Source organism: Brienomyrus brachyistius, chromosome 14 (genome assembly GCF_023856365.1).
Source record: "Brienomyrus brachyistius isolate T26 chromosome 14, BBRACH_0.4, whole genome shotgun sequence".
Classification (NCBI taxonomy): Eukaryota; Metazoa; Chordata; class Actinopteri; order Osteoglossiformes; family Mormyridae; genus Brienomyrus; species Brienomyrus brachyistius.
The window spans coordinates 5,162,154-5,184,489 of NC_064546.1; the positions used below are offsets into that span (position 1 = coordinate 5,162,154).

At 41.8% G+C, this 22,336-nt stretch overlaps 1 protein-coding gene across 1 annotated transcript; it reads left to right on the top strand.

Moving 5' to 3' along the window:
- Positions 1-1,520: 1,520 nt before the first annotated feature.
- Positions 1,521-20,007, top strand: LOC125707186 (uncharacterized). Its single transcript, XM_048974167.1, has 4 exons — positions 1,521-2,286; positions 14,075-14,263; positions 14,608-14,738; positions 19,036-20,007. Exons 1-4 carry the CDS (start codon positions 1,537-1,539, stop codon positions 19,214-19,216), a joined length of 1,251 nt encoding a protein of 416 aa, XP_048830124.1. The 5' UTR covers positions 1,521-1,536; the 3' UTR covers positions 19,217-20,007.
- Positions 20,008-22,336: the final 2,329 nt, after the last annotated feature.

A 22,336-nucleotide genomic window follows, 5' to 3' on the forward strand; every position in this document is an offset into this window, starting at 1 on the left:
AAAAAACGAAGCAAACTTATGAGGGACTTATTACTCGCCAGCTGTTGCATAAAGGTAAGATGGAAAATACCAAGCCAAGGCCGCGACGTTTGCTTTACTCGCTAACCAGCTATACAGAAAGCTATAGCGTGAAACCCGTAACTATAGTTAGTTAATGAATCCGCTCAGAATACGCCAGTGGGTTATATAAAGAAAATATAGATATGGTAAGATAAGCGGTATTAGTTATATGTTGTTATTTCTGTTGTCGGGTAACCAGGAGACGTTTTACAATAACTGGATGGCCAGAAAAAAGCAGTAGCGTTAGCATCGTACCGATAATTTAAATTTCGGAATTTTAAATTACCCCTCAACTGCTGTTATAATTTATCCGAGCGCTTTTGGTCATATGACCAAAATCAATAGCTGCTGAATCTCCCTATAATTTCGCAGGTGGGGATCTCACCGTGTTCCGGCAAGTTTTTATTAGGCTATTATTACTGTTATTATTAATATTTCTATCTTAACTAAATGTGAACCTCTTTTAAATCTTGTTGGCAGGTGCTGCACTCGAATGGAGCAGCTAAAAGCAGGCGTAGACAGGCATGTATGCTTTCAGTGCGTTTCAGTGTTGCTACACCGCCTTGTTATCGGCCAGAAGAACAGCGTTACATTTAATATAAATACTCACGGTTCATACTGTTACATAGTATAAGGAAGCTAATAGTATAATTTATAATATAATCGCATCGCAATAATCCTGCACAAGACATATTTGCGTAATCACAGTGTAATTTTATTTGTTACTTGCTGTTGTATATTAGTTTGCGTGTAGGCCTATTTATGCAATGTAAACAATAATTATAAATTTTTAGTAGGCCTATAATACATAAAAAACTAAAATTCTTAAGAATAATAATGAAAAGAACAGAATGCCCCGAGTAAGCTCATAAAGTTTAGTGAAGGTAACAGCATTAAAAGTATTTATGTTGGCTGGAATTAAATGATAAATTCAACTGGAAGAAAGCAAGACGGGTTCCTCCATTTGCGGGTTTAAAGCCGACCGGGTCCTTATGTTTGTGTGGGGTGGGGGGTTAGCGTTACCTGTGATATACTACCCGGATGACAGCGATCTTGGATGTACATGGAATTGTTTTAAATTGATGCATGGGTATGAAATTATTAATATTTATAATTAATTTGTCACCGCAATCATGGACATGAACAAATATATTGTTACTTTTCATGTGTCTGTGTCATTTATTTGGTTACGTTCAAGTGTGTGTATAATATAAGCATAATAAACATTAATATTATGGAGAATGTGCTCGAACTAGCTTTGGCAGTAAGTATGTGGAAAATTTGGACCATTTGGAAAGGTTGGTAGAGCGTTGGTGGTGGCTGCAACAAATAAGCCTTTAAAAAAACTCCAAATTGGGGCTGTGATTGAACTGGAGCAGGACGCCTGATTGAAGAGTAATGTTAGAGTAATGTTAGAGTAATGTTAGAGTAATGTATCACCTTGCAGAGAGATCCTGTGAGGCAGATAACACGGCCATGGATGTTCCAGCTGAATTTATCTCAGATGATGAGCCCCAGACTGTATCCAGCTCTTACCTCAAGAACAAGCACCGGCAAGCTGTGCCCATTAGACCAGCTGGAGTGAGCCAAGGGGAGATAGGAAGCCCAAAAGAATTATGGGAAAAGAGCAGCTACAAAGTGGCAGAGAGCTGGAGGAGCAGGAGTGTGTCTTCACCACAGAAAGCCGCTCCGAAGCCAGGCATAGCTCACATGGCAGACAGCGCCAAAACAGCGAAAATGTCGCACAGGCCAAAGGCTCTTCCAAAGCCCAGGTCAGCGAAGCCAGCTCTAAGAAGTGGGATGTCTGTATTTAAGAAGCACACCTCTACCCAACAAGCGCCCATTTCCAGGCAAGACCAACCTCATGTGCACCCTTGCTGGGAGACCTGGCCGCCAGGTAGCAAAGTTTGCCAAAACGTGGGGATGGGTCCATGGAAACGCCAGGTGCTCTGTGGGCCGGCGTCAACGCTGAGACTGGAGCCCGTGAACAGAAAGGCCAGCAGGACTCCCACAAACACCTGGTGCATGAAGTCCGCGGCTTATTTGCTGGAAGAGGCCAAGCAAATCGCCGGGATTAAGTCCATGGGAGAAGAAATGGCCCCTCTGGAAGACGAGCCAGATCAGGCACCTACTGGGGACGCTGGGAAGATGGTTGATAGGAGCATCTGGGGTGCCATGGATGTGGAGGTGCTGCAAGTGGTGTCAGGAGACACCATGGAGAGTGAGGTAAGCCAGCGGCATTGGGTAAGGTTACACTGGTAAAAGCCTTGGCAGAGCCACCCGCTGTCCCTCAGTGTCTCACTCCTTTACACTTTCCAGATTCTGTCTAGTACAGATATTAGTAAAAAGTTTTTATGCACGGAGCCTCAGCTAACCTTATTAAAAAAACAATAAACTACAGCCATCATAGAAAATATAAGGGGGGGGGGCAGGGTGAGGGCTCTGACTACTCAAATAGCCCAGGGGCATGTTAATGTAGCTCTATATGCCAACATTCATAGTGTTCATTGCACCACCATGCAAATTCAGTGGTCAAGGGATTTGCTTTATGAAAGAAAACAGTGAAGTTTTCCATAATTATAAATAAGCTATATGACTGTTTTACAGGGGCGGCATGGTGGTGCAGTGGATAGCACTGTTGCCTCACACCTCTGGGACCCGGGTTCATGTCTCCGCCTGGGTCACATGTGTGCAGAGTTTGCATGTTCTCCCCATGTCGTTGTGGGGTTTCCTGCAGGTTCTCCGGTTTCCCCCCACAGTCCAAAAACATGCTGAGGCTAATTGGAGTTGCTAAATTGCCCGTAGGTATGCATGTGTGCGTGAATGGTGTGTGAGTGTGCCCTGCGATGGGCTGGCACCCCATCCTGGGTTGTTCCCTGCCTCGTGCCCATTGCTTCCGGGATAGGCTCCGGACCCCCCGCAAACTAGTAGGATAAGTGGTTTGGAAAATGGATGGATGGACTGTTTAACACGGAAGATCATGTTGATACTGTGTAAACAAGTCAAGATTCTTCATTTGTCTTCTGTACATCAGTACGTAGAGCTCAGTAACAACTCTTGTGTCTGAAGTATATAAAAATCGCAATTTCACGGTTGCTTTCAAGATGTGATTGATTATAGAAGGGACTTTAAATAGCTGCTACCATTTAAGATGAACTATTGTTAAAATGTTTTTATTTATTATAAATAGGTGGGAATTATAGTGGGTATGTGTAATATACAGAAATAGGAAGAAGGACAGAGTTTTAATTTGAATTTTATTGCTCTCGAAATGAAGTTAATTCTTGTTATATGCTGCATTGATATTGTTAAATATTAAGTTAGGAAAAACAATATTTGTGGTAAAATGCAGTACTTTCCTGCAGAATCCCTATTCAGGTAAAGCTGCCAATTAAACCACATTATTCACTTTGCTAGATACAGTGGTCTGCCAGCCTTTTGCCACATAATATGGGAGAAAGCTTTGCGAGAGACTTGGAGGAATGACGGCCTGGCCCTTTAAGGAAACTACTAGACCAGACCTAAAAATCTAGAGGTAGAGACAGATATCAAAGGTAAACAAGACTCTGCTTTCTGTGGGTCCTGCAAAATCCGCAGTGGAGCCTCTTTGCGTCTGCTCCCGCTCTCTCTCTAATTCGTTACCCTTCTCCTGCTTGGGCTGAGAGGTCTTACCAAGAGCTCAGCTGCAGGCCCTCGACGATGGCCCAGCAGACACCGGACCATGATGTCCGCTTCATCCAAGCAGGCCCCGGACCTCACGGGTCTCTAAATGGCTCTGTCTTCCTGAGCTGAGACTGGGATAAGTGAGTGCATTAGCTGTAATGCATTTCTCTGCTATGTTTAAAAAGGCCTTTTATTCAAAAGGCGCTGCTTTCCTTGGTGGAAGTAATTGACTAGGTTGCTATAAGCCCCCTTTTTAAATTAAAAGGCTTTAAAGACCTTTTTCATTGCACTTACTGGCATTATATTATAAGTGTGTTTCAGGTTGTGGTTATTAGGCGATGAGGTTAAATATTACTATTTCAGTGACGCTTCTGAAAGAATGATTTACAGTTTGAGCTAAGAAAGAAGAAAGATAAAATGAGATAAGCTAAGAAATGGCTCTTTAATCTAGCCAACCCTGTGATCGGATGGTGAGGTAATGCCTCCCTAAGGTATGCCATTCATTCACAAAATGCTGCTGTAGCAGACTTTGTAATCAGTGGCCTGTTACCTGTGTAGTGTCTTTTAAGATTCAGTTCTGTCAGGTACACTTCAAAGGAGGACTTTAGTATGGCTAAAATATTTCTGCATTTTGGGTAATAATTTATGAGTGCTACAGGAAGAATTTACTCTACTTTGTGGCACCAGATTAGAAATGGCTTTTTAGTAGCTTGGATTCAAATACATTTCTATAGAATTTCAGATACACTATATGGACAGTTGAAAGCATAGATAATGACCAAAATGTCTTGATATGCATCTCAAGTCATTTGGACAATTCTATGCTTCCAACATAGTGGGAATAGTTTGGGGAAGGCCCTTTTCTGTTCCAGCATGACTGTACCCTAGTGTATGAAGCAAGGTCTATAAAGACATGGTTGAGTAAGTTTGGTGTGGAAGAACTTGATTGGCCCACACAGAGCCCAGACCTCAACTCCATCAAACACCTTTGGGATGAATTAGAATGTAGATTGTGAGCCATCAGTGTCTGACCTCACATATGCTTCTAAGGATGAAAGGGCAAAAATTCTCACAGACGCACAAAATCTTGTAGAAAACCTCCCCAGAAGAGTGGCAGCCGTTATAGCTGCTTGGGGTCTCAATACTTTTGTCCACATAGTGCAGGTCAAAAAACTGAAATTATATAAAAAAAATAATAATAAAAAACTGAAAAATAACTTTATAATCGTAAGTTAAAAAATGACCCAAAAATTCAAAAGACCCTTCAATGTGACTGTAATAATGTAATACATGTAAATAAATGCTATAATTTGCATTTTACATTTTTGTTTCAATTTCTGCGCCACTTTCTTATGATTCACAGACTCATTTTTTTTGCTGAAATCCATAAAATTGATTAATAAGGTATAAGACAGTTTTTGGTATACATCTATGGTGTCAGTGATTCATGTTTGACCCATGGTAATTAAAATGTAATTTTGGAATGAATTCTTTTCCTTCCATTTTTGGTTACATCACATGACCTTATGGTGGCACTAAAAGAAGTAATTTGTCAAAAAATGCAGAGGTTTTCAAAATATGAACAAAGACAGTAAAGACATTTTTTTCCTGAAGTTCTGAATATCATTAAGGTCCAAATAAATTTACATAAGAAACAATTTATAGACTTTAACAGATAAGAGAAACTTAAACAGCAGAAGTATTTCATAACAACTGCAATACACATAAAAACCTAACAGTGAAATGTAATGCATGTCATAAAAAGAGGGCTGATGTAGAGCTCTGAGAACTAACTTCAGGCATCTTGGACCTTCACCCAGCCTGGGCTGGTCCATCTAAAAACACTGGCCTTCCTGTAACTCCTGGATGCAGCTCACAATTTCTCTCTCTGGTTCATCCTCTCTCCTGGAGCTCACTTGGACTGACACATTAAATCCAATGGTGGCTGCTTTAAGACTATGAGGGAAACTCCGCCTCCTCACAAAAATGTCACAAAATGTTTTGTCAAATACGTACAGTTGTATTCACATTGGTATTACAAAGATCGTGTTAGAACATGTTCAACTTCTTGGCTAGTTCCTTCAGAATCGGCAATAATTTCTTGCAGGACGTCTAACGTGACTTTCTCACGCATTACATTCCCATGATAGCATGATCCAATGGAACCTATTGAAGTGCAGTTTCTCTGGACTTTAATGGCACTTCTGTGTTTTCGGTGCAGCAAAGCTGAATGTTTATTGGACAAATGCTTCAAAACATCATTTCTAGGGAAGCTCAGTGTCTCTAGGAATTAATGGCGGTTCAGAATATAATTTGATTTTAGTGCAGCAAAGCTAGACGTTAATTGTATGAATGCTTCAAAACATCAGCGTCTGAGAGGGAATAGGGCAGTGGGCGGGCTGGGAGACTGGGCCAAAGTAGGTATGCAGTTTTGGGTCATGTTTAGTCTCTTAAGTGTTCAGAGTGTCCTCCGTCAACGTTGATGCATTCCTGGAGCCTGTTCCCGACACTGTGACACATTAGCACGCAAATCCCAGTTAGCATCAATGTCCACAGATGCTTGCAAGATGAACTCCTTCAGTTCATCCACTGTCTGGTGCTTCTTCTCAAAAACCTTCTCCTTTACTACACCCCCAAAAAAATCCATGGGTTTCAGGTCAGGTTAACGTGGTGGCCTGTCAATGCTGCCATGTCGCCCAGTCCAACGCTGCAGAAATGTGTTGCCAATGTAGCTCTGTACCCTCAATGCAAAATGAGGATGTTTTTACAGGTATTAAGAATCATGACAGGAAATCTGAGGAAAACATAGAGCACGGATCCTGAAGCAGTATTGGAAGACTGAAAATGCCTAGCTAGTGTGCACAGCGTGGAGGGAGGCATTTGACAGTCCTCCACCAATATGTCTAACAATTTATTGTATCAGAGATAAATTTCATGAAACGGTTCAATTGTTAATGCACCGAAATCTGGACGTCCGCAGACGTCCGTGATAGAGGAGAATGAGATGAGAGTTGCCATAACATTTGAGAATAATGTGGAATAGTCCATGCGACGTGCATCTCTGGAGATATCCATACTGAGAATGTCCTTGCGACACTTAATGCGTAAATTGAGTTTGAAGCCATACCTTCTTAGACTTTTACGTTTCTTTTTGGAGGAAGATGGAGATCATCAGTTGAAATTCTCTGAGATGACAAATATCTCAAAAGAAGACCTTGATAAGCTCATTTGGTCAGATGACGCCAATTTCAAGCTGTCAGGCCACGTGAACAGGTATAATTGTGTGTACTGGGCAGACGGAAATCCTCATGTGATACTTGCAGTTCAACTGAACCAGGCAGGCATCGTGGTGTGGGGTAGACTGCCTACGAATGATGTCATGGGCCCATGTTTTTTTTTTTGACAACTGTGGGTGGAGAAAATTACCTAGACATGTTGCCACAACTTGCCACCAGGACTGACTATGAGGAACTGTTTTTTGAGGAAGATGCCCCCCCCCCCCCCCCATTTTGCTACCTCGACAACTCCTTTCCACAGCGTTGGATCGGGTGACGTGGCAGCATTAACTAGCCACCCACTGACTTCTTCTTTGGAGCATAGTAAAGCAGATCTTTCAGAGGTGGCCCCACACTGTGGATGAATTGAAGGAGGTCATCTCACAAGCAATTGTGGACACTGATGCTAACCGGAATTTGTGTGCAAAAGTGTGTCACAGAGTGAGGGACAGGCTCCAGGAATGCATCAACGTTGACGGAGGACATTTAGAACACCTAAGAGACTAAATGTGACTCAGTCAGTACCGTAAGATAAGAGCTGTATACCTACTCTTAAAAATAATGTTGTGAAATAAAAACGTTACTTTGTAAAACAGAACCTTTGCTTTGTAAAATAATTACTATATATCTACTTTTGGCCCACTCCGTATATTGATACTTTTAATAACAATTTTTGCCACTTTGAAGGAAAACATTTTTTAGTTGGACAGAACAGTTGTACCCATGGTGGTGCAGTGGGACGCACTGTTGTTTCACACCCCTGGGACTGGGGTTTGAGTCTCTGCCATGGTTCAATTTCTGTGGAGATTCCATGATCTCGCTGTGTTGATAACGAGTTTCTTCTGGGTTCTCTGGTTTCCCCCTACAGTTCAAAAACATACTAAGGTATATTGGAGCTCCCAAATTGTCCAAAGATGTGTATGTGGGTGCTAATGGCATGTGTGTTTGTTACCTTGTGATGGGTTGGTGCCCCATTCTTGGTTCTTCTCTGCTTTTTTGCCTGTGGCTTCTGGGATGGGTTCCAGACCCCCATGACTCTGCATAGGACAAGTGGGTATAGAAAATAGATGGTCATAACCCATAATCAAATGAGCTATTTGGAAAAAGCAGGCAGTGTAAGATGTTTGGTTTGCATGAAGACTAAACTGAAGAGGAGGAATCACATTATTAAACAATAAATTGTTGTGAAGTTGATCACCACAACCTTTCCAAAAGCTGATACTGATTTGGTAAGTCAGGACTTTAGACCACAGACAGGCAGAGAGACAGGGTGTTTCTCAATACTAAGAACACAAAAGTCGTACTTGGCAAGACCAGTCTTGCAAACGTACTGCCCAAGACCAAATTCGGGGTGCAGTGCATCATGGGATTGGTCTTGGTTGGCAAGGATGTAGCCAATGTATCCTTGATATTTGGATCGGGGCAAAAATGACATCCGGGGATTTTTAACGTCCTCGTTACTTCTGTTCTTGAGTGTTGGAACTGGTCTTCGGCAACAGAAGATGACTTAAAATGGGGAGATGAGAACACAAGTATGGTCAAGTACGCATATTGAGAAACATCTATTTTTGATTGTAGGCTGAGGTTCTGGGAGCATCCTGCATGCTGGATTTAATTCATGTCCTCTTAACGTTAAAAATGATATTCTGTAGACGAGCCGCCAAGAACTTTGGCAAATTTACTGCCCCCCCATTCTCTCGCATCCACTTCCCTGAATTCTTTATGCCTAAGGTGGGATGTCTGTGACTGATTGATGGGGGAGGACTGACTGTTGCCCTGTACTGCTAAAAGGATTATGGAAGGCAGATAGATGAGAGAACTGTTTTGTTTGTATTAAGGAAATCTGAATGGCTTGCAGAGGTAAGGTGGACGTTAAAGTAAAAAGTCACTCCTTATGAATGCAATAATTTACTATGCTCATATTTAACTTCATTGTATAATATATCACTTTTAGTACAGCAGTACATGATATAATGGTTATTACAAAGGACAGTAGAAGTCTTCTAATTAGCTCAAGTTAGGACTTGTGCTCATATGAAATTTTAAGCAAAATAAGGCTGATTAATGGTCACTTTTGATGGAAACAATTGTTTTCAGGAATGAAATATGTGTTCCCTTTTTGTCATGATTATGATACCCACCAGGTGGCGTCTCTGAGCTCAAGATATATTGGGATGAATAATTTTCTTTTTGATTTCTCTGATGAACTGACATGCTGACCTTGGTGTTCCCTGCCTTGTGCCCTGTGTTGCTTGAGATAGATTCACTTTTACCCTGTACTGGATGAGCAATTACAGAAGTTGTATATTTTAATGGAAAAATATATTCTTTCTTCTTGCTTATTTGTTAAGAAAATCATACAAATTCTCCTGGACTCTTATATAAAACAAGACATACAATAAAAATAAATATTATATTGTAGACATTTTATGTTAAAATATTTAATTTTAGTCCAACAAAATACAGTTTACAATATGTTTATATGGCAGTGTATGTCTTTGGTTGTTTTGATCAGTGAGCCCAAGTGTAATTGTTCATAAGCTGTTAGGTTTATTAGGCCTGTCACTTTTTAAATGCTGAGGGACGCGAGAGGACTTTAAAACACCACTGTGTTTAAACACCACTGTGCTATTTCAACAAATGTCTCCATTGAGACAACCACTCAGTACTCATAAAGGCGTTTTAGTATGTGTGGGCCAGTTATTACTTCTATTTATAATGCTAGGCAAAATTTATGCATAGAAATGGAAGACACAAGACTACAAGTAACTATTTGGCTAGAGAGTTAGGATTATTCAGTCCGTATGTATGGTAGCCACTTTGGACGCCAAGCATCCATAGCTACACAGTACTGTCTGGCTGCACAGTACATTGTTCTCTGCACAATCAGTTTCAGGTTTACTGCCAAAATGAATACGCTAATCCCCGAAAAGTGAAAATAAATAAATCGGTCAGTTAATTAATTAAATAATGTGTCCACTGGTTCACCGGAATCCATTATCCATGTGATTCTGCATCGTGGTTGACTAAGCAAAGGATACCAGACCAAGCTATCCTGGACAGCATGCCAGTCAATGGAACTGCACCCTAATTGATTCATTTCATTAAATATAAATGTCTATAATGAGTGATGTTTCATCCGTCATTTCAGAATTATTTCATCAAATCCCAGTGGCAGTTGAACAGGTTTATGGCTTTTATCACTAGCTAACCAAATAAAAAGAACTAACGAATGTGTTGCTTTTTACTTTTTAAATGATGAGTTTTCTTAATTAAAATAAACATCATAAATAATGACCTTGGATTGACTTTAAACTATAATGTATTTCTAGATTTTAGTCCATCTAAAATAGAGATTAAAGGGAAATTTTATTTGATAATTCATTGTTCCTTGTGTTCATCTGTTCATATTTTGTAGCCGTTTATCCAGCACAGGGTGACAGGCAGCCTGGAGGCTTTTCCAGAAAACCCAAGGAAGGAGGCAGAGCACATGTGCTCACACATTGCAGGCCGTTTAGATATGGCAATTCACCTAACTGCCCGCAGGAAACCCACAGACATGAGGGGCTGACATGCAAACTCTGCACATGCAAGTTTACTCTGGCCCTGTATTCAATAAGTAGCTCTGCAAGATGGATGGATTATTGAATGATATTGATTCTAGTGAAACATGTAATATAGAGCATAATCTAGCACAATTGATTCAGAGTTCAGAGAATGAAAACCAAAATGAAGAGTGTCTTTAACACTGGCTGAATCATTCAGGAATTAATCAAATAGTGTTTACATCATTGTAGAATGCCATATGTTTGTAACTGTAACAGTAACTGATACACCAATGTTCAGTCACTCTATATGGAATTCCAGTAAGTATTTATTCAATAAGGAAATAAAAACCACTTGTGCATCAGTATTTTTTCTGTTAAATTGTACCACAAAGTGATCGGTCATCAGGGGATCTCTTAAAGATAGTATTTGGCAAATAAAAGAAGTTAAACATGAGGGTTGATATGAAAGAGGAGAGATCCTTTTGTTGGCAGGTGTAATCACTGTCTGTACCAGCCTTAACTCTGCAATAAAAAGGAAACGGGTTAACCCCTTTCTGACAATAAAGCACTGGACACAGTATCGCAGTGGAGTACTAACCTGTTTTTGACAGTAAAGCAGTGAAGTTCTAACCCCTTTCTGACAATAAAGCAGTGGACACATTAAGGTAGTGGAGTACTAACCCCTTTCTGACAGTAAAGCAATGGAGTACTAACCCCTTTCTGACAATAAAGCACTGGACACAGTAAGGCAATGGAGTACTAACCCGTTTCTGACAGTAAAGCAGTGGAGTACTAACCCATCACTGTCAGTAAACAGTGGAGTACTAGCCTATTTCTGACATTACAACAGCGGAGCACTAACTCCTTTCTGACAGTAAGACAGTGGAGTACTAAACCCTTTCTACCAGTAAGACAGTGGAGTACTAACCACTTCCTGACAGTAAAGTATGAAGGAACTGTAAGAAGGTACTGGTGCAGACTAGGTGTGAGAGTTCTTATTTTACTGCTAGATGCAAAGCAGAGCAAAGATTGTCCCAATAAGACAGAGTGCAGTCACTGAAACCACAACAGAAGGCAGATGTGGAGGTTGGTGGGCTGTCGAAGGGGTCGTGTGGTCGGCGTTGGCTGTCAGTAGTCTGAGACGGTATTCGGTATTGGTAATCCAGGTGAAGGTCAAACAATCATCAAGGATAGTAAGTGGGCTAGGCAAGGTTCAGAGTCTAGGGGGCGAAGCGATCAGTACACAGAAAAGCAGGAAAAGGCACAGGAGAAATTGCACAAACTCAAGATAAACCATGAAGATCTCACATCTGGCCAGCGAGCCAACACACTCAGAAATAGGAGACTAACGAGGGGAAAATAGAACACAGCTGGGCAGGGCATGGTCCCAAAGTGGAACCACTGGTGTCGTCATGGAGCATGATGGACTGGCTTCCACGGGCGAGCATGACCTGTCAGCCAGATCTGCCCAAGGGTGTAGGTGTTGAAATGGAGATGGGACACTCCTGGAGTGGTCTATGGCAGTAAAGCAGTGGCATACTAACCCCTTTCTGACAATAAAGCAGTTGCATACTAATACTCCACTGCCTTACTGTCACAGCGGATTCTGCAGCTCTGTTGTTCATCTCTATATCTAATAACATTGTGTGGGTAACTTGGAGAGCTCCCAGTGCTGAATTAGCCAGTGTTTTCTGTACACTGAGAATTCTCCACTCATCCAGACTTTTTATCCCCATTCCACCTTACTCTTGGCTACACTTAATTGAATGAAGTTTGTGCATTTGTTTATATTTTCTAATTAAAAATAATGTACAATTAAGCTCACAGGTCATCAATACAATTGCCGCTTCACATGTTAAATAAGTCATAATTTACAGAATATATTGCTGCTGACAATAGAATAATACAGTGAATGTAAGTGTAATGTGGTAGAAACAATGTGCTACTTTTAGTGGAGACGGCTGAATGAAACAGATTGTCAAATAAATGGGAGATTAAAGTAAAGCGCTTCTTTAGCAAAGCATTTAGGAGGCTTTCGGCACTCCTTGGCTGAAGTGCCTTTTAAAGTAGAGGGTTCGTGGGTCTCTCTCGAGGAGTGTGTGGCATTCTGTAATCTCTAAGGTGAGGGAAGTTTGGTCCACCGCAAAGAGGCCAGGAACAGGAGACACCAGGAGAAAGTAATATTATCTGGTTAGAGCAGTGACCGCAATTTAAACAAGACACTCACTATATGGGCGAAAGTGATTAATTGTTGTTTTTGACACACCATAGCCCAACAATGAAATGTATCCTCTACATTTAAGCCAAATGTGACATAGCAGCAGGCAGCTAATTCAGCACCCAGGGAGCAGTATCTTGCTTAGGGTTCCTTCCTGGTCAGGGATTCAAATAAACAACCTTCCAATCACAAGTGTGTTTCCCTTAACATTAGGCCACCACTGCCCCAAAAAGTACTACAACATCTGGTCATTATACCCAGAGAAACTATTATCACATCCCATTTTAAATCCATAGGCCTCAATATGGAGTTTGTCCCCCCTGTGCAGCTGTCAAACTGTCCAAAACGTCTTGATATGTGTAGGGATTTGCTAATTTATAAAGTTCTACAGCCTAAATATTGTTACATGCTGGGTAAACGATGTCCATTTGAATGTTTTACTTATGCTAATCACATGTATGGTTACATATATACAATATGCATTGTAGAAACCCTCATCTGAAGGAAGAATAATACTCACTGTATTAACTTACAGAATCTTATGTTTCTTTTGGTCTATTGGTGATAATCTGGCAAATTTTCTGCGTTGTTCAGCAACGTGTTTAGCTCGTCCATCTTGTGCAGCTTCCTAGCCTAGAGTGACCTCATGTTGCATATGTCGGTCTCCTGTGTTGATGATTCATTCTCTGCAATGCATATTATCGGACTCATTGCTTGTTCCTTAAGGGATTGGGCAAACCCATGACATGCAGTCTCCTCAAAGTTTACGTGCCAATTTTATTATGGCTCTCTGCTCCCCCTTGTGGACAAAAATTAGTTGTCAAAGCCAAAGAGGAACAACTGATTCAGTTTGAATGACACTGTACCCAGGGGTCCTGTAAAGGGAAAGAAAGTTAGGATGATTCCAAGGTCTCCTGTCAGAATTTGGAACATAATTCTCATTTGGTCTTGGTTGAAATATTCATTATATATTTTGAAACAGTTATACTCTGAAACAATGAAACAAAGCACTATGTGTAGTGTATAATTCCCCTCAGGACCCAAATATCACTGTTTTCATTTAGACAAAGTTAAATAACACGATTTTCATGATCCATGCTTTTAATGTGGACATGCATGAAATGCATGGACATGCATCTCTGAATTCGGTCATCAGGTTTAATATTTAAGTAGTACATTTAGATTTTATACTATGGTCTTCCATATAATTCAATTGTATATCTATAAATACATCAGTATTTGGTGACTCGTGCAGTGAATGTGAAGTAAGTGATTCAGAAAAGGTTTATGGAGTTTTCTTCTTTGCACAGCCACCTGGGAGGGAGGACACCTCCAGCCAGCAGGTGGCGTTGTGGGCTGTGGGACTCCAGCAGCAGCAGCCAGCCCCAGAGCATGTGGCCGTGTCTGGTGCCACCAAGATAGTGGACACAGGCACACTTGGAAAGCTCACAATCTGCGAAGAAGATGATGTCATCACCACTTCTCTGCCCCCCCACAAGGTAAACCCCTTGATGTCAATTTGCTCTTTCAATAATTGGCTGTTTGCTTTTTTGCTGTTGAGTGATTATTTACATTTTATGCAATATGTTTATCTGTTATATATGCACTGTAGATTATATAACTGTTATATCTTTAGATAAGCATATCTGTCAAATAAATATTTATATGTTTATTAATGAAATAACTAAATATAAAATAAATTCCATATGTTTATTTGATGAGTAGCAGGGCCCAAGGCAGTTACATGCTTTAATTTTTTTCAAAGCCCCAATTATGTACTGCCTCGCTAGATGACTGTATTGAATTATCAATTGATGTCTGTTTACCGACTTGTTTTTCTTAGGTGACCTATGGAGATTTCCTGGTGGTGAAGGGGGGCGCCATAGCAACAACCCAGAGGCAGGAAAGGTTACTTAAACAGCGTAGATCCTTGCAAGGTCTTTCCTACTTGGCAACATGGAAGCCTAAGACCAAGTAAGCCTTTCATCTCATCAGTGATGCGTGGCATTCAAACACTTAGAATCATACCTGCAGCCTGAGCTCCAAGCTACTTTAAGTATATTTATGCTAAATATATTAAATGAATAGTAAGTGCATAAAGTGATTCTCTTAACTATTAATCTTATCCATTCATCCATTAATGCATTCATCTCCCCAGTGATTATACAGTACAGGTTATCTGGGATTCTGTAGCCTGTTCCGGGCAGCAGGCAGGGGACAGGATGTTGCTCCATTGTAGGCGACACCAGGGGCGCCGCTAAGGGGGGGAAAGTTGGGACAATTCTAAGGGCCCACGCCCTTTAGGGGCCCCCAGAGATCTGAATGGGTGTGGTAGGGGGGCCCAACCTCATATTTTGTCATAGGGCCCAAAATTGCTAGCGGCGCCCCTGGGCGACACAATCACACGCTTCAGGCTATTGAGAGACACTGATTCACCTGCATGTCCATGGACTGTGGGAGGAAAACAGGTGACCAGAGGAAGCTGGTGGAGCACAAGGAGAACTCACAAAGTCCACATGCACGCTGTGCACTGTGCACACTGCAAACTCCACACAAACACTGTGCACTGTGCTCGCTGCAAACTCCACACACACGCTGTGCACTGTGCTCGCTGCAAACTCCACACATATGCTATGCACTGTGCACACTGCAAACTCCACACACACGCTGTGCACTGTTCTCGCTGCAAACTACACACACACGCTGTGCACTGTGCTCGCCGCAAACTTCACACACACGCTGTGCACTGTGCTCGCTGCAAACTCCACACATACGCTATGCACTGTGCACACTGCAAACTCCACACACAAGCTGTGCACTGTGCTCGCTGCAAACTACACACACACGCTGTGCACTGTGCTCGCCGCAAACTTCACACACACGCTGTGCACTGTGCTCGCTGCAAACTCCACACATGCTGTGTATTGTGCTCGCTGCAAACTCCACACACACTCTGTCCACTGCTCACTGCAAACTCCATGCACACATTGTGCACTATGCTCGCTGCAATCTCCACACACACTGTGTCCTGTGCTCGCTGCAAACTCCACACACACACTGTGCACTGTGCTCGCTGCAAACTCCACGCACACACTGTGCACTGTTCGCGCTGCAAAATCCACACACACACACTGTGCACGCTGCAAACTCCACACACACTGTGTCCTGTGCTCGCTGCAAACTCCACACACACACTGTTCACTGTGCTCACTGCAATCTCCACACACACGCTGTGCACTGTGCACACTGCAAACTCCACACACACGCTGTGCATTGTGCACACTACAAACTCCACACACACGCTGTGTACTGTGCTTGCTGTGTTTCCAGTTATTCTATATGTAATTTTTTTGGAAATATTCAAAGCTCGCCATCAAACGGTTTTTCTTTATGAACATGTTGACATTTGTTAGTTATAGCTCATTTATAGCTATATAGCAGGGTAGATCTACAGCACCCCACACGCACCAAAACCTGCCTCCCCAGGCAAGCGTGCAACACAGATGGTCTGGAAGCTACGCACTGCTTTTGTTTGTCTGCTGGTCTTAGACTGGAAGCTTCTTTTTTGCAGCTCCGACATGAAGAGTGCCTTGGAAATCTCTGTTTGTTTTTCTTGGTATGAGCTTGCCTTCCAAACGGCTTTTCCCACAAGATGTACCACAGCCATTCGTTGTCGTGTTTACTCATACTGCGCCCTCTTTTGGCAAAATAAGGGACTGCTTTACTGGCTTTGGATATCTTAATTACATGTACTGTGGTGGAAAGTACTGAGTGCGGTTGTGTGCAAATGTTAAGAACAACCTAGTAATCTTCAATAGACCTTTCTTTGAAGACCTACATAAAACACAAAATTTCCATGGATGTAATTTTGAATGCTATAAAACAATTTAGGATTGTAGGCAGTCCATTTTCTTGCACCCTCACACAACATTATTGACCTTAATTCCATCCATGTGCTGGACTGCTTACGCGGAGTGTTGTAGCCCTAAACTAAAATATTTTGCTAAAATATCATGCCATATATGGGACAAAATAATAACTTGTAATTAACTTTTAGATTAAAATTAACCAAAAGAATTAGATTTGGTAGGAAGCTGTTGCAATGAACTTCTGTTTTAGGGTAATACTTTTACTCCGACCAAGAGTGGATGAACAGAGTGATATGTACATATTTGACTTTTCATGAGTTATTGATAGAGCCACGATGTATGCTTAACCTGGACTGGATATAATGCTTCAATATTAATCCATATTTGTATATTTTGTGAAACATTTTTGAAAGTGAATATGCACACGATTCCATTCAGGGTCACTGGGGATCCGGAGCTGTTCCGTGATTAGGTGATTTTTCATTTGACACTTTTATTCTTTATGGAAAAAATGCGTTGGCTCAGTCACCCCTGAGAATTGGGATTGTGATCAGCCACAGTGTCCCTCAGTCTTGCCCCAGATCTCCCCCGCTGACCCTTTGACCTCAGAGTCACATCTGCCAGCTCCGCCTCTCAGGCTTTTAGCAGGAAAGAGCCTCTTAGGCTCAGTATTACCCGCCAGCTAATGGCTGAGCTGTCATCAGCCATCTTGCCTCCCACTCAGGGGCTTGTGACAGAGCGCTCGACGCTGGGTAATTATCCTGTTAAGTGCCGCCCGGTTTCTGGAGACAGCCAGCCTACTCGCTGCTCTCCTACAGTCACTCCTTACTCACCTGTGAATTACTGCCTGATAGAACCCCTCCCCGCTCTCGGGAAACAGAAGCTGGCGAAAACAAGTGCCTCTTAATTACATGCTTTCAGAGTGGCGGGGGTCAAGGAGAGGCCTCGGTGCTGGATAAGAAAGAGATACTGTATACGGGGAGGGTGGAGCCCGGGGTGAGCGGGGAGCGTCGAGCGGGCAGTGCCTGCTTCATGCATCAGGAATGCTCCTTTCCAGGCGCCGCCGGTGACTGACTGGCCTGTGACCCACCAAGCTGATCCGTAACTCGCCGGTGCCACGGATGATAAATGCGCCCAGCGACAGCCCGGAGAGAGCATGCTAGCTCTATAAATGGTGCCTGGTAGGTTAGGGTGGGCTGCAATAAAGGGGCCACACACAGTCAGGCCACTTTTTTTCCCCTCTCTCTCCATTCAGAGGGCTTGGAAGTTATGGCAGGGAGGTTTCGGGTAAATAAACCTCCATCATCTGCTTGCGCCATGCCGAATTCCTTACCCGTCACTACAAACCGCAAGCTGAATTGCCTGTAGGCCTACAAGCTTAAACAGTAGGCCTCCCAAGCTCTGGGATCTTAAGTACAATTGTTTCGATTTCAAAACCCTCGTTTCTGGTATCATCTTCAGTTTTATCCTTAAACTCTTTGGACTTTTATGGAGTGTTTTTTTTTTATTTGGTACACTGCGTCTCATACATTTTGGTGTCAGCACAGAGATGTCTTTATGTTACAAGAGGTTATGACTGAAATGTGTGGAAAATGTACATTTTTAATGTATTTTTATAACACTGTACTTTTTAAGGCTATGTTTTTAGTAACTTATAAACCAATTTAGAACAAATAATGATTCATTCATAAAGCATTATACACATTGCTATAAATATTTATGAAAAGGTGTAAAATAACCACGTGTATTATGCTTTATACTGCGTTATAAAGGTATCTCTATATTGCATGAGAGCTTCATAAGGCAGTGATAACACATACTAAACATGGCTATAATGTGTTATGCCTTTTTATGAATATTTATAGCTATGTTTATAATGCTTTATGAATGCATTATAATGCATTATGAATGTGTTTATAAGTTACTAAAAACATGGCCTTAAGTGTTACTGTATTTTTTTTGGATTTCTTTTTTTCTTTTTCTTTCCAGCAGATCTTGTTCAGGGTCACAGAGGGGTCTGAAGATGTTAAGAGGAAGTTTCTTACAATATAGTTCTTCGTTACATCACAGTTTAGTAACAAGGGAATTTAGGAAATATTCTGTAAATATTTTGCAAATATATTGAAAATTTGGGTGCATAATGGCTTGGTGGGTAGCAGGGTCTCCATCACAACAATGGGTTTGGTTCCTGGGCTCTTGACTGTGTGATTGAGTGCGAGTGTCTGTGCCCTGTGATGGACTATCCATCCATCTGGGATTTTCAAAGGCTTGGGCCTTGTACTTCCTGGGATAAGCACACCAAGAGAATGCTCTGGATACTGGGATGCAGGACGGTAATGCAATACAGATAGTGCAGCTTCTGACCTGTGAGCTAATGAGCCATCTCTTGCATTTTTCCACAGAACTGAGGAACACAAGTCCATCCACCATCTCTGCACAGCGCCAGTGTTTGACGTCCTTCCACTGAGGCTGCAGCTGGCCTCTAGAGCCTGTCACACTCTGTGCCAATTGCCTGTGGAACCCCAGGTCACCCGGGAGAGGGCAGCACTGAGCCAGATCCCTGATCAGCCTCAGCACAGGTAAGCTGAACTGAACATTTAAAAAAATCGCTGAGATATTACTTCATTCTGTGATTTCTTTTGGGTGGAGAAACCTCCACGCAGAGACTAGTTATAAACGTTTCAAAAGATTTTTCTGGAGTTTTCAGTAATTTCAGTAATGCATGGTGTTTTTATTCAGTTAAATTCAGCTTATTTTATATTGCGTTCCTCTCATCACATTTGCCCCATATCCACTATATGGACAAAAGCTTAGGGATACATGTCTTATTCACTGAATTCAGGTATTTCATTCAGAGCCATTGCCAGAGGTGTATAAAAGCTGCCTGTTTGAACCCAATAAAAAAAAAAAACATCGAAAACATACATTGGTTGCTCATAAAATGCATTAGAAGCCATGGTAGTTATAGCGGAACAAAACCTTTGGCAGGTCAAAGGTCAACTGGGTGGGCACATATAGTGTAGGTTTCCACAGACACTCAAAACCCATAAACTGTCCATAAATGTTTTAGTGAAGCCTCAGTGACCATATCCATGTGGCTTCTCTGTTAAACTGGATTTTTAGTTGAGGGGGCAAGTGGTTAATTTAACCTTGACTCTCCCAAGCATTGCTGCTTTTTTTGGAGGAGGGGGGTGGGGCATAATGAGGAGGGTGTCCTCCCCCCAGTGATGGGAGCTGGGAGGCCTCTCACCTGCCCCCCCTGCCCCGCTCCTTCTCGTTTGTCCACTGTGTCTGGGGCTGTACATTACGGCTCCATCAGCCCAGTCCAAGTCATTTAATATACGCATTTGCAACTAAAATAAAATGTGGCTGTATAATAAACAATATTTACTTTACAAATGAATAAAAGTGCAAAAAAGCTTAAACATATTTCAAAATGAAAAAAAAAATGTATGACCTCATTGGTCGACTCAATTACAGACAAATTCCTGTGTTCTTTGCATCACTTGACTTGCAATAATGCAATTTTAGTTTTAATTAAGGATTATTTTCTGCTGCCATACTTCCTGCCCATGCTTTATATTGAAATATGCAGGTAACTGATTCAGAGCTGCTTGTTCTATGTCAGTGTTTCCCAATCTGGTCCTCGGGGACCCACAGACGTTCCATGCATTTCCTCCCTCCCAGCTCCCAGCCGAGGACCAGATTGGGAAACACTTCTTTAAATAAAGGTTGAGGAGAATGTGCCCTTGTCAATTGCTGTGATTGATGGCACCCTTCCCTCATGCTTCCATGCCAGCATCACTTCAGCAATCGCTGTCACCCTCTCATCTCTTGTGTCGCTCTCATCTCTTGTTCTGCCCATGGCATACAAAACTACAGTCATGGAAAGTTAATTGCTTAATTAACTTTTCTGTCTCAGTTATTCATTTACATTTTTTTTGTGGTTACCTTTGCACACATGAACCCTGTAGGAGTACATGACACGCTGGTAAACCTTGGCTGATGTACAAAGCAAAGATGTCAAACTGAATCCTGGAAAGTGACTCATCATCAGTACATCAGTATTCTTCTATCTAGGAATTATCTTACCGCTGAGCTTTTTTTTTTGCTGTCTGAAGACCTGTTATCTCCTCCACTGCTATCATTTCCTGTTAGCTTCCTTCTTTGTTTAATTGTTTTTCTCGCCCTGCCCATGAATCCTGCTCTTTGTCTCTGCCTAGGCAATGTTAGCTTTTCCCCGCCCCACTGCAACCTGCTCCTTGCTGCCTCTCTTGCTGTGTTTTTTTTTGTCCCAACCAGAAACTCACATTCTGTTATGCATTTTCACATTTTAAAAGAGGTCTGACAGCACAGCTCATCAGAGGATTTTCGCCAGAAGCATTTCTATTGGCCATCCAGTAAAACATCTCATTTCAGGATCGTGCCACCGGGTCTTTCTGCTGTTCGGCTCCATGGAGACGGAGTCCCACGGCCCTCGGCCCTGGCTGCCTGGCAGAGGGTCACTGAGCTCTGTGTGGGGAGGCCCAGGGTGACGCTGGATGGCCGACTTGTAAGGGTTTGCTGCTCCATAACACAACTTATTTTGTACACATGCATTTTATACACATATCGATTATAGTTTGATTGATTATAGTCTAACTATAGTCTGCTGTTTAAAGTTCTTTAGTAAGTTCAGAAGGATCATACTGAAATCTATAACTATTTCAGGCATATTGCTGAGACCAATCTGTATGGTTTCCGCAAGAGTCCATTACATTGTTTTAGAGACTAACTGTCCAGTTAATTTATTGACTAAAGCATTTATGATTTAAGCCAATTGAGAAGCAGCATTCCTCTTACACAATTTGTGGCTGTCGTTTAACTAGGACAGACACTATTTGTATTGTCTCTTGGTTGATGTTTTAATATAGTAGCCAGAAGGTGGCAGTAGACACTCACAGAGCATTACGGACAGTAGCGAGTTCATTGAGAAGACCTGCAGTTAACAAAAACAGCCTCCTCCAGTGAATTTTATGATCATTTAACAACACAAAATGTATAATCTTCTTAACCCTTAATTTTTTAGCCACTATCTGCCACTGGTGTGATGGTTGGTATCATGCCTGCTGTTTCCAGCGCTGAGAAAGGCTGTTCCAGGAATGTCATGCACTATCCAAAGTTTGTAGAGAATGGTGCAACAAATGAATACATGTAGTTAGTGGCAATTCTGGGGCCAGACTTGTTAAAACTAACAAACTTGTTAAAACCACAAGTAGAAAAGTAACAGTTCAGTAGAACAGTGGTGTGCAGAAAGGCTTCTTGGAACACACAGCTTGTCTGTGCTTGAAGTTTTAAAGTCGCAGTTTTAGAGAAACAGGTCAGATTTGTGTCCTGCTCTGTACTCAGTGCAGCTTCTCCCCAGATTACGATGGTGTTATGTTCTGTTAAGCCTATCGTAAGGCGAAAATGCATTTTAATACAGTATACCGAACTCAATAAGCATACAAACAGACAATAATAACGTAGTGTAGCCTACCTTACACATGCTGAGAACACTTACATTAGTTGGGCAAAATTATCACAAAGCCTATTTTATAATAAAGTGTTGAATATCTCATGTGATTTATTGAATAATGCACCGAAAGTGAAGAACATTTACTCATCGTAAAGTCAAAATATCATGACACGTACCATCGTAACCCGGGGAGTGTCTGTGTTATA